At 58.3% G+C, this 15,916-nt stretch overlaps 1 protein-coding gene across 5 annotated transcripts; it reads right to left on the bottom strand.

Annotated features, from left to right (window-relative positions):
• Positions 1-215: 215 nt before the first annotated feature.
• On the bottom strand, positions 216-15,885 carry ZC3H12A (zinc finger CCCH-type containing 12A). Of its 5 annotated transcripts, XM_045898061.3 has the most exons (7): positions 15,731-15,885; positions 14,421-14,892; positions 9,603-9,742; positions 9,124-9,358; positions 8,484-8,590; positions 7,684-8,354; positions 216-5,843 (listed from the first exon to the last, which is right to left on the bottom strand). In XM_045898061.3, exons 2-7 carry the CDS (start codon positions 14,810-14,812, stop codon positions 5,745-5,747), a joined length of 1,644 nt encoding a protein of 547 aa, XP_045754017.1. In that variant the 5' UTR covers positions 14,813-14,892; positions 15,731-15,885; the 3' UTR covers positions 216-5,744. The 5 variants fall into 5 exon arrangements, with proteins under 5 accessions (XP_045754017.1, XP_045754015.1, XP_045754016.1 ...); XM_045898059.3 differs by having other exon boundaries at positions 216-8,354; XM_045898060.3 differs by lacking the exon at positions 15,731-15,885 and adding an exon at positions 15,449-15,640 and having other exon boundaries at positions 216-8,354.
• Between the last annotated feature and the right edge of the window lie 31 nt (positions 15,886-15,916).

Genomic DNA, 15,916 nt, shown 5'->3' on the forward strand with positions numbered 1-15,916 from the left:
TGAAATCCTATGTTGCGAATCAGTCTAGGGGTTAAGATTTGGGGCCCCATCTCCCCTTTGATGCTGTCTAGTCATAGTCCTTGACTTAGGCCCATATCTTTGTTAGAGCAAATATGTTCCATTGTGATAATATTGGTAGAGCTGAATACGGATGGCGTCTGTTAGCAAAACGAGTCTACCTTGTCAGATGTGCAAAAGCTTTCACTCTTGTTCTCAAATAAACTTTTTTTTTTTTTTTTTTTTTGGACTCTGTGGCTAATTAGATGTCTTTGGTAGCAGAACTCCAATCCCAGGGTTTTTAAGAAAATAGTTTCTTATATTTAGATTGTTCCTTAAAAAAAGAGAAAAACAATTATAAAGCTAAAAACCATGGGGACCAGAAGACATCTGTTCCCTCCTTTGTCAGTTTCTCTCCTTTCCCGGGAGAGAGAAGTGGGGCTTCCTGCAGTCTCCGTGGCCCAGAGGAGAGCACACAGGAAACCTGAGAATATTTCTCTCATAGTTTGACATTTGCTTGAGATCTGGTGGGATTGCTCTTAAAAAGCTGTGTTATGTAAAAACATACCTGTGTATATGAATACACACGTATGTCTATGATCATGGTTAGAGGTAGGCTGCTTGCTTTATACTTATTTTCTCTGTATAGTTTTCAGTCATTGATTAGGGGACCTCCAAAGTTTTCCTGTAAGCTGGCCACAGATTGAAGATATTTAAGTCTCAAGAGACTGCTTATGTTCTCTAAATTGGGGAGATTTAGGCAGAAACCCTAAGAGATGCCTACCATGCTTGTGATATTTGTCACTTTGGTTATTAACTAAGTTAGTCTGACAAACTTAGATGTGACCAGTGACCCTGCCAGAATGGCTGCCAGGACCCCTTCTAAGCAGGCCTTCACCTGATAATTGGGGTCGGGAATAGTATTTTGCTTTAGGCCTTTAGCCTTCTCATCTCCACAATGGGAAGAAGTTGTCCTTTGCTCCTGTTGGTGGTTATAAGGCATTTAAAAAAATCCAGGCCCTTGGTAGTTCTATTTCATGTCTTCTAGGACGATGGTGACTGTACATGGCTCCCGAGGGAGTCTTAAGTATGCTTGCTCTTCCAGGAAATCGTTTATTTTGTTGAAACTCCAAATGTTCTAAATAGCATCAGACCCTGCAAGGGAAGATGGAGAGCAGGGACAACCCGCAAAGGAGAAGACCGGCGGCGCTGTGGGACCAACAGGAGGGCCTGAGAGGGGAAGGGCCGGTGGGCCGAGAGCACGGGCGTTCAGAGCTGCTGTCCGTGTCTTGGGGGCCTCTGGAGTGCTTTGAGAAATGGAGCCTTCGGGTGCTATAGAATAGTCTGTAAGTATCCTACAAGGAGGATTGTTGATACCTTGACCTGTGTGATGAATAAGGGAATGGAAACAAGTATTTAAATGGCCTAACTTTGAAAGGAGTAAATGCGCTGTTTTGAAACACTGCGACCTAGTTTTTGCTTCTATTCTGACTTCTCTGCCCCTCAGCCTCACTCCCAACTACTGAGGCGTGACTGCGTGTAAAAATGCACGTCTGCAGCCCGCTGCCAGGGCCACTGCACAGGGCCCGAGTGGAGCGTGAGCGTGAGCGTGAGCGTGCGCCTTTGTATGCACGTCCTTCCCCGGGCTGCTGCCCTGCGCGGGTCCTGGGAAGGTGACTGAGAAGGCACTGGGATTCTCATTCCTGTGTTCGTGTAAATGTTACCGTGTCTGAATTTTCTAAGTGAACTGGATTCAGGATTGGAAACAATTTTCACTTTGGAACACTCCATCTGTAGAGTAAAAGTTTTCACTGCTAAGATGGGCTGTGGTGTTGATTCTGACCCCCGCTTCAGCGCAGGGCGGTGGTCCCCAAGGAGGAGGGTATGGAGGATGGCCCATGGCTTGGGAGGGGGTTGGGGGGGCACATATCAGGCCTTCAATTTGTATGTATTTTCTGACTCAGCCTTTTTTAGTTGTCACTTTGAATGTGTTATAAAATATACATAAATATTCATTAGTACATGTAGATACTTGATAAATAAACGTTAGGTTGAACCACAAGCAGTTGCTGCACTTCAACCATTTTGATCTTCAAAACGGGCAGTTATCCTGATTTAACGACGTATATGTGTTGGGGGTGTGTATGCTCTCAGTGTTTACTGTTCGTGGACAAGAATAGCCTTTGGAGGCCCTAGCTAATAGAACCCTCCTCAGATCCCCACCCCCATAACTTCTGTTCCCTAAGGAGGCATTAAAAGATTTAATTTGAATAAATAATACATGCAAATGGCATATATTCAAATAGTACGGGAGTATGGTCAATGAAAAAAGTCAGTCCAGCCGTCCCTCAGCGCCCAGTTGTCCTTCCCAGAGGCGGTTCCTTGCGTGCCCTTCCAGAGGAGCTTTGAACACATACGAGCAATATGCACACAGGCATGTGCCTATTACAAAAATGGTAGCATACTTTTTTCACCTAGGAATACAGCTTAGAAAGCGTGCTATAAATGCAGCTTATAAACCTCATTTCTGTTGGCTACTTAACATTCCTTTATGTGCGTACACCACAATTTATTCAGCCAGCCCTCTACTGATGGCATTAATGCTGTTTTGTCCTCTTTTGCCATTTCGGGCAGTGTTGCAGTGCCTTACATTTTGTAAATATGATTCTTGGTGGGACTGCTGAGCCATTTGGGATGTGTCGAAGGGTTAAAACACGGATCTCACTGTGACTTTATTGCCCAGATCACTTTTTAAATGTGAATACTTGTGTTTTTTCTCCTTTTCTATTCCTTCGTATTTCTCCAGTTCCTGAGGACTTTTCTTGGGTAATTTGTTACCCATAACAGTTGGAATTTTCTGGAGCTTTCAGCTTTGCAAAAGGCAGGACTGATGCCTCTGATGTTGCTTTCTGGGGTGCAGCTGCAAATGCCATTAAGAATTCCCATTTTTGCCTTAACACTTACATATTACTCTCTTTAGAGTCTTGTTTTCAGATCCTATTGAAGATGCTTGTCTCTAGGCACTTCGTTCAGGCCAGTGCTGACAGTCGTACCGGGAGGCGCCGGCAGGTGGCAGGCAGAGCCCCACAAGCGCCCCTGGCCTTTAGTGGGGCTCTAATCTGGAGAGCCGCGCAAATCAGAGCCCTTGGACCCTTCCCAGACCCAGCAACGTGCCCAACCCGGTGTGGGGTGGGGTGGGTTGCCTGATCCTTTCCTTCTATGTAATTCTGCAGCTGTTTCTTAGATGGGTGAGCAATTTAACGTGGCCAGGACCTGCCTTGAGATGGCCTTCAAAAGGCGACATCCCAGGATGACAGCCTGGGGGCCTCCTCCCCATCCAGGAACTAGCTGGAAGGATTTACATACCATGGCCTGGGATGGCCTGAGTTTCCTTAATGGTAGAGCTCTACTTCCTGTCTGTTCAGCCAAATCTCCCACACCCTTCCCATGAACAAGGAGGTCCCCAAAACAGGCTCTTACTCACCACCCTCTACTCCACCCACTCTGCTGTGGTCTGGGGTGGGGGAGAAATGAGCCAGAGATTTGAGAAGCCCTGGAGCAGAAGTGCTAGGGTCCGGGGACTGCCTTATTTGGGGGCAGGAGCCTTTGGGGAGCAGCGAGGCCCAGGGTGTGAGGTGCTGGCTCCAACCCCTCCCAACTCCGAGCTCTGTGTCCCACTGACCCCCAGTTTCTCTGGCGGAGACCTGAGCCCCGCCTTCCGCACAGGGGTCCTGCCCTTCTGTGTAGGGCAGGAAGTGGCAGCAGTGGTGGTCAGCGGTGGCCTCTTCGCAGTCACTGCCCCACACCGACCGCCCTGCAGGGGACCAGCAATGTTTGAGGGGCTAGCACACTGGGGGCGTGGGGCCTGGGAGAGCCGCTCCCTGGAAGCCTCAGAGCTCTCTGGCTCCTTGTTGAAATTCCCCAGACCTTTAGGGACCGCTGGGTTTTCCTCTGGCCAGTGAAGTGGGGTGGGGACAGAGTGGGTGGGGACACCCAAGGAAGAGAGTTTCATCCATGTGGGGCCAGTTCGTTCTCTGCCGGGGAGGCCAAGGTTCCGTAGTCCCCCTGTACCCCCAGCACAGGGGTTAACCTCGCAAGAAGACCCGGGGTCAGGCCCCTGCTGGTGAGGGCCCCAGGGTGAGGTGGGGGTCCTGCGGGGGTTGGGGAGGGGCTGGCAGGAGGCTGTCCTCTGGGAGCTCCCCAGGATCATTTCCCAACAGTGCAGGGATTTGCATACTCACAGGTTTCCCCATCAGCGTCTCGGCTCCTGGAACCAGGAAGGCAGAGGAGGAAAGGGCACGCAGAGCAACAGCCATCCGAGTGGGGTCCCCTCAGCGCTGTGGTGGCTTGAAGTGGGCTCTCAGGCTCCCTTCCAGCCCTGCCACCTCTCCTTCCCTCGAGCCCGTGTGAACCTCACACCTCTTTTGTGAGGCAGGCCGGGAAGCTGAGGCTCTAGGAGCAGGGGTTGCACGGGGCCCCACAGCCAGGACTCTTCCCTCTCAGGCTGGCACCCCACGCACTGAGGTATCTTCTAGTCAGTCTAGGGCCATGGCGGGAAGAGCGAGGCCCTGTGAGGGCAGGTGCTTCGGCGGGCCGGCCAGGAGCTGGTCAGGAGCTGGTCAGGAGAACTTCCAGTTAAAACCCACGCCCTGGGCATTGGGCCTGGCAGCCAGCTTGAGAGAGCACCGCGGAGGAGCGGCTCCGGGTCCCGGGGGGCCGGCGGGGAAGCACGGCACGCGGGCGCAGGCCCACGGAGCCCCGGGCCTCGAGCCTCAGCCGGCGCCCGCCGCGGGCCCGCTGCCACCCTCGTGGGCGCCCGGCCGAGAGCCAGCCGGGGCCAGACGCAGCCTCCAGACACGAGCCCCTCCCGGCCGGACCTGCCGCCCGCTGCCCGCCTGCCTGGGGGACCCTCCCCCCACACCCCCAAAGCTCTGCTCTGGTCAGGGGCCGAATGTGAGCCCTCGAGTCTGTGGACAGCTGGCTGGTGGGATGGGAAGAGGGGCGCGGGCACCCTACTTCTCCTTCCGGGCCACTCCGTCCCACGTGGGGTACAGACGGAGGGGGCTTGGTGGGTGCGGGGCCGAGGGCGCCCCCTGCCTCCCTCCCTCTCGGGCCTGAGAGTTGCTGCAAACCGGTGTGGGGGGTCCTTCCTTCTTCCGGTGTGTAGAGCCAGGGCCCCAAACTCGAGGGCCTACTCCAGCCTGCCCTCAGGCAGACCACTCAGCCTGGCCTTGCCAGTGGCCTTGCTTCCTTCGCCGCACCGGTGGCTGATAATGGCCTGGACAGTCTGGCTTTTAGCTTCCTGACCCACAGAAACAAAGGAAGACCCGTAAATAGCCTTTTAATCTGGAATACAGTACTCGATTGGAGAAAATATTTTATAAGGAAGGCAATGACATCTCTTTGTGCAGATAAAACCTTCCAAGGAGGCTGGAAGCCAACGGGCATGGGGTACCTTGAAGAGCACGTGCTTCAAGGAAACGTTGGCGGAGATCGTTCCCACTTTGCGCCTGGGTCCCTGCTTTAACTGCCGGCTTCTAAAGAATGTTCAGGGTGGGGCGCCTGGGTGGCGCAGTCGGTTGAGTGTCCGACTCTGGATTTCAGCTCAGGCCGTGGTCTCAGGGCTGTGGGCTCGAGCCCCACGTTGGACTCCTCGCTCAGCAGGGAGTCTTGGACATTCTCTTTCTCCCTCTCCCCCCAACTCGCTCTTCCCTTCTCGCTCTCTCAAAATCTTTTAAAAAAAAAGTTCAGGGTGAAGAACACAGTGGGGGCCCAGCGTGCAGGGAGAGGGCCAATGTGGCATTTTCCTCAACATGCTGCTCAGGTGTTCTGTGGTAAAGCAGTTTCTAAAAAAAAAAAAAAAAAAATACAGATACTATAAAAGCTTCACAAACAGCAAGTACAGATTAGGTGAGATGTTCAAATATAGAATTATTAAAACTGTATTTTTTCCATTTTCTCCTGCTGATGGTGTTCAGGGATCATACGACAGCCCAGCTTTTCACTTAAAATCTGTAGCATTTATATCTCATTTTTTCATCTGAGAAAAATGTATATTCCTGCCTGGCTTCCTCCCTTTTAGGGGCTGCTGAGAAGGTAGAGATGGTGAGGTGAACACAGCCCACAGAGAGCAACACCAGAGACCCTTTGATGAGCACTTACTATGTGCCAGGCATTGGGTCATGTGGTCAACATGCATACTCTCACATCCTCCCTACAATCCTGTAAGGTAGGTACCGTTATTATCCCCACTTTACAGATGAGGAAACTGAGGCCCAGAGAGGGGGAGTCACTTGTCCCCAGTGAATCCAGTGGCAGAGCTGGCTCCTGAGTTTGGGACCAGGACCCCTAGCCTCCCGCACAGAGGCTACCCCGGCGTCGCCTTTCCAGGCTGTTCTGCGCCCCCTGCCCCACTCTGGTGGAGCTCCACGTCTAGAACATGGCAGTGCCTGGGAAGGTGGGGCCAGAGCCTAACACCCAAGGGCTCCCCCACCATCTTCTCTCCTCAACTATCCTGGAAGCCCTCTTCTCAGAAAGCCAGATGGTTTTCTGTCCTCAGCTCTGGCCACAGGACAGAAAAGGGGAAGAGCCCAATCCCGCCCCCTGCCCCCAACCCTCGCCACCCCACAGCCACAGGACTTCAACTCCCCAACTTTCCCCCACCTCCTCTCAAGGCCTGGGCCACGGCCTCAGTAAGGAAGGCTCTGCCCCCAAGGGACTGAGCGCTTTGGGTCAGGTGCACACCTGCTGACCTTCCACTGCTCAAAGGCCCCCTCAACCCCCAAGTACAACCAAGACCATCATCTCTTAAAGGGGTCACATTGTACTTTACTGACATGTTAAAGGAGGCAAGGACTTACACTTAAAGTACTTAACATTCTACCTGTACACATACATACGCGTCCCCACTCTTGCAGGAGAGGTGACTCGGAGCACAGAGGAAGGGGAAGAGAGGGTGGGGACAGAGGACCCTTGACCCCTAGTGGGGGCAAGCAGACAGGCAAACAGAGTGGGACGGAAGGTGGGTTATTAAGAAGCATCTTGCTTACTAACATGAAGCCTGGTGCCCTGCGAGAGCACCAATGTGGCCTCATTGGCGTACCGGAGGGGCCCTTGGAGGGCAGGCACACGGTGCCTAACTAGCCAGCCGAGGCCGGCATCCCAGGGACGGGGCGGAGGTGGGGGGCCGTGCACAGGGCCCCCAGCCCAGGCCTCTGCTCCCCACCGCCTCCCTCCCCGCCCTCTGAGAGAAAGGGGGGTTTGGGCTTCAGCCACGGACTGATGCCTTTACGGCAGCGTCTCCTTAAACTACAGATACAATGTGCATCAACAGGGCGATCGCTCCTGCCCCACTCGGCAGCCGGCTCCAGGCGCCGGGGGGCCAGAACCAATCCTACAGTTCTCTTTGGTTTGCAGTTTCCCTTCCCTACTTCAGTCCTCCCTCAGTCTAGCCTTGGGGGTGGCTGCCGCCGCGCAGCCAGCTCACTTGCTGGAGTGCCGGGGCTGGTAAGAAAGGATCTCTGCAGCTAGCCGCTGGGGGTCCAGGAGCTGCGGGAAGCGCCCCATCACAGCCTCTACCAGGTGCGGGGGGAAGACCCCGCACAGCTTGGTGAACACGCTGGCTCGCTCCTTGGCTAGGCTGCCAGCCCCGCCCCATGGGCCCCTGTCAGCCCCCGGGCCTGGCACCTGCCGGTCCTGCAGGACTGGGGTGGGCGGGGGCAGCTGGTACGGCTCAGACCAGTACTCTCGAGGTGGAAAGGCAGCCGGCGGGGGGGCATAGTCAGCAGGGACACTGAAGTGGCCGGCACCCACGGCCCCTCCAAAGGCAGAGAAGGCCCGAGCGGCTGGGAGCTCGGCCCCGTAGGGGCTGTAGCCGGCGTAAGGGCCCCGAGGCGGGCCGGGCTCACCAGGGCCCCCTCCGCGAACCCCCCAGAGTTCGGACATCTGGCTCTCCAGGGAGCCGATGCCTGAGTCCAGACACTCTTGGGACGTGTACGGGAGAGACTCCGGCGTCTGTGGGAACCAGTCTGTTGGCCCAAAGCTGCTGCCACTGCCCCCACCAGGCGGGAGGCTCCGGCCGGCTGGGGCGAAGGGCTGTGTCAGACCCTCTCGGTGCGGCCCCGGGGATGCCTGGGCTCCCAGCTTCTTCCCGTCCAGGCTGCACTGCTCATGCTCTGTGGGCCCAGGGCCGGGTTGGGACGAGGGTGAGGGCCTCTGGCCGCTTCTGTCCTTGCCCGGGGCCCTGGGGAGTGGGAGGAGGGCATTGGCGCGGAGCTCGTCAGCCACGGAGCGCTGCGGGCGGCTCGGCCGCTCCGGGTGGAAGAATCGGCACTTGATCCCGTAGGTGCATTTCCTCCCTGCAAGACAGTAAGGGGGTCTCTGGGCGGGGGGCTGCAGAACCAGGGCTGGGAGAGGGAAGGGGGTGGCACAGTAAACTCGGGGTTGGGTGGTCTCCGTGAGGAAGAATCGGGGCCCAGGTGTCTTACCGTAGGGACACGGCTGCTTCCTGTGCTCCGCTGTGAGCGGCTTCTTGCGCAGGAAGTTGTCCAGGCTTGGCCCGTGACGGCCCAAAGGGTCATCGGGGGGCATGAACCTGCAGAGGAGGTGGGAGGCGTGAAGGGAGCTTCCCAGTGCGGAGCGGGCAGGGGGGCTGGACAGTGAGCCTCACCAGGAAGAAGAGGAGGGAGAGCAGCTCCTAAAACTGGTGATCATCCTGCAGGACATCCCTGGGCCCTCAGGGTGGGAATGCCCCAAGGGAGGGGAGGAGGCCCCAGCCGGAGGGGCCATCAGAGCAGCTTTCGTGCTGGGAGCTCCGGAGGCAGTGGGAGGCCTGCAACCTGGAAATCTGAATCTAAGGCTGCACCCATCCACGGGCCGCTGATCAGGGACTGAGTGCTGGGAACCACTGACCATATCCCATCACAGATGCTTCTGCCCCACCCCCCACCCTGGCCCGTCCCCAGCCTGACCCCTTCTACCTGGTGCCAGGTCCCTCTCGCTCCCAAAGCTGCCTGGATGCAAGGCCGTGGCCCCAGCAGAGCTCCTCCTAGCCGCCCCCCACACCTGATGACACATCTGGCTCCCCCCCACCCCCGGGGACCCCAGACCCGAGGGCCAGGACCGTACTTGTCATTGACGAAGGAATACATGAGCAGCCGCTCCTCAATGAAGCGCTTCCACTCCTGCCGCTCGCTCTGCAGGTCCCGGTACGTGTCGTTGGAGACCACGACCCCATCAGACTCGAAAGCCAGCTTCACGATGAAGCGGTCATCGTAGCACACCACACGCTTGCCACCCACGCGCCGGGACGGGGTAAACACCAGGATCTTCTTCTTCTCCAGCTCCCGCAGGATGTGCTGGTCTGCGGGACAGCAGCAGGGCAGGTCAGAGCCTGCCCTGGCCCCGGAGCCTCCTGCTGGCCAGGCACGGGGGCTCGGAACCCCAGGCACCCCGAGGCAGGAAGGGGCTGAGCGCAGAGGAAGCTGGGAAAAGAAAGGCTGGTCCCTGCTTGAGGCCTAGAAGTTGCTGGTCACACCCAAAGGGTCTCTCTTGGGGAGGAGCCCTGCTGGGGCAGGGAGACCACCCACTCCAGAGGTGCCACCCACCTGTGATGGGCACATCGGGCCGAGGCTGCTCCTTCCTCCAGGATGGCACAAATACCGTGATGTCTGTGTGGCCCCGCTCCAGAAACCAGTTCACTGCCAGGAGGATGCCCCGGCAAGAGAACACCTCCTTATTCCCGTGGCTGGGAAGGAGAGGAGGGACAGGTGAGCCTGCGAGGGTGGCTGGCCCACTCTCCCCTAGCCCCGAGCACAAGGGGCTTGCTCCCTAGCCGCTGGCCTGGCCTGGGTGGTGGAGTGGCGGGGCTCAGCCCGCTGCCCTCTGGCCCAAGGCCTGCATTCCCTGCTGGCTCCCACAGCGTCCGGGATGGCCTGACCAGGGACTTTCCCTGAGGTTCCATCTCCCGACAGTGAGGAGCCGCCCAGGAATCCGGCGGCACCCGCTCCCCATGTGGGGGAGGGTCAGGCTGCTTGCAACGCACCTGGGGGTGGGGGAAAGGCTCCAGGAGCCTTCTGGTTCCTGCCCCACCCGGGGGTGCTGGGACCACAGGGACACAGACGTACACAGGCACACTGAGTCACCCATCCTCCCTCGTCCGCTGGGCGGTGCTGTGGGTGGGGGTGGGAAGGGACAAGCCCCGGCTAACAGAAGAGAAACCAGATTGCTCTGGATTAAACATGGATTAAAGTTCAGTCCTACACAGGCCCCAGGGGCTGGGACCGAGGAGGGCGAAGAGGAAGGAGGCACAATCCATTGTCCCACACGGCGTGAGCGGTGACCGAGTGGGAGAGGCACACAGGAGCCTTTCAGTCTGAAAGTGAAAGAGCTTTTCCTCCCAAGACTGCCAATTCCCCCAAATGCCTGGACTGCCCTGGCTTCTCCTCACCCGGCTCAGGAGGGCGGGGGCTGAGGCAAGAAAGGCCATCTGGAAGCCACCAGGGGGACTCTCTCTCTCTGTTAGCAGGAGAGCTGGGAGGTAGAACATCCCCCTGCTGTGGTCTGACAGCTGGATGTCACCCCCTCCAAAGGTGGCTGGATCCAGAAGCAAGCCCAGACGGGCTGCTGGCTTGCTCTGGCTCAGTTTCCCTATCTGACAAATGGGCCTGGCAATCTGCAGTCTCCTTAAGAAGGGCCCATGTCAGGGGCATCACTTGCGTGTTTGCTTGAGGCCAGAGACAGTCCAGCAAAGTGGAGGTTCCAACTGGCTTCCTGGGAGGGTTAAGAGGGGGCTGGGGGCCCCCAAGGAACAGTGGGTGTTGTAGAAGGCCTCCAAGCCCAGGCTGGGGGCACTGGACGAAGCCAGCTACAGCTCCCTCCCCAACAGCCCCTGCCCCTCACTAACCCCTCCGGGAGCAGCTCAGACGCTTACATTTGGCAAATAAAACAGAATAAACGTTACACAAAAGAGGCAAGTCCATGGGCGACCACATCCTGTGGGTGGCTTTGGAGTGGGGGTGGTAGCTGGAGTCCCAAGAGAAGGTAGAGACGGGGGTGGGGCAGCTGAGGGGCACGGAGGCTGTCTGGGGGTGAGGCTGGGGCTCCCAATCTGAAGGTCTCCGTAAATTGTAAGGGAGGCAAAGTCCAGCTGAAGGCAGTGCTCACCCCCACCAGGTGGTGGGGCCTCCCCACCGTCCACCAGCCTGCTTATGATAAAAGTTACCATTTACTGAGAGCCAGGAGCCAGGCCCTGATCTAAGTGCTTAGTACGGAATCATCAGCAAGCCTCTGAGGAGGGTCCTATCATTAAAGGCCCCCTTCCCCTTCATTCCCATGAGAAAACCGAGCCATAGAGCACAACCAGTTGCAGTGACGGTGGGACAGAGACGCAGCCCAGAGCCTGTGCTCATAATACCCCGGCGCTGATGCTCAGACAGGTACAGAGTACCAACCCTGGCGGCGGGGACAGATGGGGGCTGAGTGGGCACCAAGCTCCTACTGGAGGCCAGATGAGTCCCACACCTGCTTTCTTCATCCTTACGAGGCCACAGTGAAGGAAACCGAGGATGCACAACTCATCTACGGCTCCCGGGCTAGTGGGAAGACAGAACTTGAACCCACATCTGAGGCCCCTGGCTTGCCTTCCTAGTCCTTAATAGCAAGACCTGAAGTTTGTACAGCAGAAAGAAAAGCTCCCAAATTTGAGTCTGAACACAGTGTTAAGAGGTAGGGGGCAGGCTGGGAACAGGAGACAAGGATGCATCTGGCCAACTCCCGCTCTTCCTCCAGCACCCACGTGAAACAGCACTGCCTCTGGGAAGCCTTCCTGGATGGACCTTCCAGGATAGCTCAGGTCCCTGGTTTCTCTTCAAATGCCCAGCGCTTCTCCCGTCACATTCCCGCCACCCGCGCTGGGCCTCTGCCGCCTCCCCACAGCCAGGGGAATGTGATCATCCCCGGCTTGGCTCCCCGGCTCAGGTAAGCAGTCAGCACAAGCACCCACTGGACCCACATCTGTACACGTCTGTCTACGTGCACATGCCCCATCCTAGGCCAGCATCTGCAAGCTCGGGGACTTAATCCAGGCTAGCATACTGCCTCTGGGCATCAAAAACCTGGGCTGGGGACAAGTCTGCTGGCAGCTGTCCTGGCCCCTAAAATACTCCGTAGGCAGGTAGTGAAGAGCCTTGCTCTTGGAAGGAGTTGAACCCACGAAGTAGTTCCGCAAGTCGATCCAGGCCAGGAGTGCCTCCCTAGAGCTAACTTTAGTCCCTCTTGCTGCAATGGAGGAAGCTCTGCTGGCACAGGAAAACCAGACATCCTCCCTCCCCCACCGCAGGCCCGTTTGCCCAGGAGGTCGCTTCCCCCCGCCGCCTGGCTAACTAGACATTGGCTAAGTTGTGTGAAGATGTAGGGGACTCCAGCTCGGCGGCTCCCACCCAAGGACAGAGGGCAGGGCCAGGCCAGACTAGCCAGGTGAAGAGATCTGCCTGGGCTGGGCCCAGCTAGAGGAGAAAAATTCCCTTAGAAGGAAACAGAGGTGAATTTCCCCACGATTTGCATATGGTGGGGGCTGGCCTGTCTGCCCTTGGGGGGGGAGGGGGCAGCAGGGCAGGAACCCAGCAGCAGCTGAGACAGGAAGTTTGAGGCTGGAATTCCCCTCCTGCTACCGCCCCAGCTCAGAAACCCCCACGGCTGTGCCTCTCCAGGCCGGCTCCTCAGGCCACCCCCCTCCTCCCGCCCAGGCCCCTCCTCCTCCTGCCAGGATACAAACACACAGAGCACATGGCTGTCCCCAGGGAGTGGGGAGCACGGGAGATGGTCAGCGCGGGCTGCCCCAAGCCAGCACAGCCTGCCCAAGCCTCCAGGGGAAGAAGTCACAGACCTGCACGGCTCCTGGGCCAGCCACAAGCTGCTGGAGCCAGAGAGGGGACCCCCTCTCAAAGAAAAGGTTGTCACCAGAGGCCGACAGCATGCGGGAGCCAGCTTTACCCAATCTCCCACCGAGGCTCAACCCATTTCTTTTTTTCTTTTTTTTTTTTTTTTTAAAGATTTATTTATTTATTTGAGAGAGCGAGAATGAGAGAGAGTACATGAGAGGGGGGAGGGTCAGAGGGAGAAGCAGGCTCCTCGCTGAGCAGGGAGCCCAATGCGGGACTCGATCCCGGGACTCCAGGATCATGACCTGAGCTGAAGGCAGTCGCTTAACCAACTGAGCCACCCAGGCGCCCCTCAGCCCATTTCTGAGACAGGAAGACTGATCCAAAGGTGGCCAGAACAGGGCCACCTGCACACCAGCTGAGCTGGGCCAGGATCAGCCTGACAGCTGACTTGGCCCAGCTGGGTTGGGAGTGGGAAGGGCCAAGGGCATTGAAACCTCAGGCAGCCCACCTGGGAGACCCCTCAGGGAAGCCAGGGAAGGAGCCCTCCCCAGGCCCCGACCAGGATCTGGAGGTCTCCCGACTGGAACTTTTCCTGGTGAATGATCCACCCAGCCCTGACCCAGAGGGCGGGGCCTGGATTGAAGGGAGGTCTGGGCTCCCTAGGGTCAGCCCTGGCCCCGGCTTCACCTGACCCCAATCCCTGTGACAGTCTTCTCGAAGGGCAGGATTACTGGGGTGGAGTCCTGGCTCTGGTCCTGGAGGGCCCCTAGGCCCAGTCTAGTCAAGGTGGCTTGGCTGTAGCAGAGGTGACCCAAGTCACAGCTGACCTGCCCACGCTCACCCCCCCTTCCCCCACCCCCACGCCCCCATGTAAGCCAGATCCTGGAGCTCACTCTTAGTCACAGCGACAAAGGTCCCAGTACCTGGGCCTGCTTCCTCAGAGTCCAGGTCTGGCACAACAAGGCCTCAGGGGCCCCAGACCCCTAAGTAACAGTAGTAACAACTACTGCTTACTGAGCTTGCGCTTCTGTTCAGGCTCTGTGCCTCCACTCCTCACAATGGCATCTGAGCAGGGGTTAGCTGGGTCTTACTGACGAGGAGAGAAAGCTCCAAGACATCAAGTGACTGGCTCCTACATGGGCAAGCTGGCCCCAGTCTAATCCCTTACACCATACTGCCTCATGTCATAGGAGAGGTACTGCGACTGAGTGATGGTCTTCAGGAAAAGACAAAGAGCCCAAGGTGAACACCAGAGACAGAAGGACCCAAGTTCGCATCCCTGCTCTAACGCTTACCAGTGGTGTGTGCCCATGGGCACATCTCTGAGCCCCTGTCCTCATCCCTAGAACATTCCTAACAAGCCCACTTCCAAGAAGCCATAAGGATTAAGGGAGAGCCTCAGTAAAGGGCTTTCCATTCCTCTTGATCAGTCTGGGAGAACAGTTCAAACTCTTTCCTGAAGGCCCCTCTACCAGAGATGCAGACACAAGGCCACCATTCTCCACCACAGGCCCTGGCCTTGGCCCTTTAAGTGACACGTACCTCATGGCCACGTTGCTACCGTCGATGACCACAGGTCTCAGGTCACTGCCTTCCTTGTTCTCCTCTGGGGGTGAGGGCTCCAGGGTGGGTGCCTTGGGGGTGCCCCCACCCCGGGGGACCAGGGGGGGCTGAGCGCAGGGGTCCGGGGAGGCCTGGCGCTCCCGCTCGCCTGCTGACCCATGTTTGACCAGCTCGCCCAGCACTGTGTTGGTGTCGGCCTGCACCCCCAGTTTCTGCAGGACACTGTGGATCTCAGCGGATGAGTAGCCTAGCTTCCGGAAGAAATCAACCTTCATCTGCAGCTCCACAGCCGGTGTCTCCTCAGTGCTGGGCTCCTGAGCCGGCCTCGGGGTACCTTGGCAGCTGTGGCTGTCAAGTTCCCACAGACTCATGGTGGGGCTGGCTTTCTGAGTGGACCTCTCTCCACCTGCCACTCACAGCTCAGACTGATGGGAGGCACCTGTCACAGCTCCTGTAGGACAACCGTAAGAATTAGGGATGGGAGTGGCTCTCTCTCCCACCCCTCTCCAGCCCCTACCCCACCCAACAGGTTGAGGCCACACTGACTGGTGGCACCAGGCAAAGCCATCTGCATGTGTCACCTCTCCTACCCTCTCAAAAGCTGTCCCAGCTAGGAGTCATCATTCCCACTTTATAAAGGATGAAACTGAGACACAGACTTCAAGAACTTAAGGTCATCCAGCTGTTAGCTGGTGGCACAAAGACTTGAACTCAGGCAGTCTGGCTCCACCTCCTACCCCGCCCCCAGCCCCACGGCAACCCAGGGGACCCAGAACTCCTGGGAGGCCTCGCAGGACGTCGCCGCGCCCCCACAGCTGCGGGGCGGGGCTCTCAGATGGAAACCCGGGGTTGGAAGTGCGCTGGGGTGGGGGGGAGGGGGTGCCGGGGGCTTCCCCGCTGAGGCCATCGCCTCCGCTCGCCCCGCGCTCCGAGCCCAGGCCCAGGAGGCGCAGGGCCCATGGCCGGGCTCCCGGGCCGGGAAGGGGGAAGTTTCCGGGGTGACCCACCGGCGAGAAAAGTTGCTGGGAAACTCTGGTTGGCCGCCGGGCGCGGGTGACGCGGAGGCTGTCGCGGCCCCGAGCCCCGCGCTCTCTCGGCTCCCCTCTGGACCTTGCCCCCCCCTCCCAGGCTCCCCCAACTTGGGCTAAGTTGGAGGGGTTCCCGAGGACCGGCGAGATCGGAGGGGACCCGCCCCACGTCCCTCCCCTCCGGCCGGTCCCAGCCGGAGCCCTCCCCGCGCCGCCTGCCCTTCGCCGGGGCCCGCGCCCCGGCCTCGCCGCGCGCCTCACCCCGCCGAGTGCCAGCCGCGGCCCGCGGCGTCTCCATGGGGCCGAGTCCCGGGGGCGAGGCCGGCGGCGCCTTTATACGGAGCGGGCAGGTGGCGTTCGGCACCGTGACGCGGAAGCCGGGCAGGGGAGGCGGTAGCCGGCCCAGGCGGTAGGGGGCGGAGCAGCCACCGCCCCTTCCTGCTCCGC

Source organism: Mirounga angustirostris, unplaced genomic scaffold, assembly GCF_029215605.1.
Source record: "Mirounga angustirostris isolate CCGP_5_RB_7025 unplaced genomic scaffold, mMirAng1.0.hap1 SCAF_4, whole genome shotgun sequence".
NCBI classification, from domain to species: Eukaryota; Metazoa; Chordata; class Mammalia; order Carnivora; family Phocidae; genus Mirounga; species Mirounga angustirostris.

What these genes read in the sequence shown, in the direction of transcription:
- ZC3H12A (XM_045898059.3), bottom strand. Translation starts at nt 14,812, where the DNA reads ATGAGTCTGTGGGAACTTGACAGCCACAGCTGCCAAGGTACCCCGAGG. An exon ending in TATTCCTTCGTCAATGACAA is followed by an intron (nt 8,591 to 9,123) that starts GTACGGTCCTGG and finishes CCTCCTCTGCAG; the next exon opens with GTTCATGCCCCCCGATGACC. An exon ending in GAAGCAGCCGTGTCCCTACG is followed by an intron (nt 8,355 to 8,483) that starts GTAAGACACCTG and finishes ACTGTCTTGCAG; the next exon opens with GGAGGAAATGCACCTACGGG.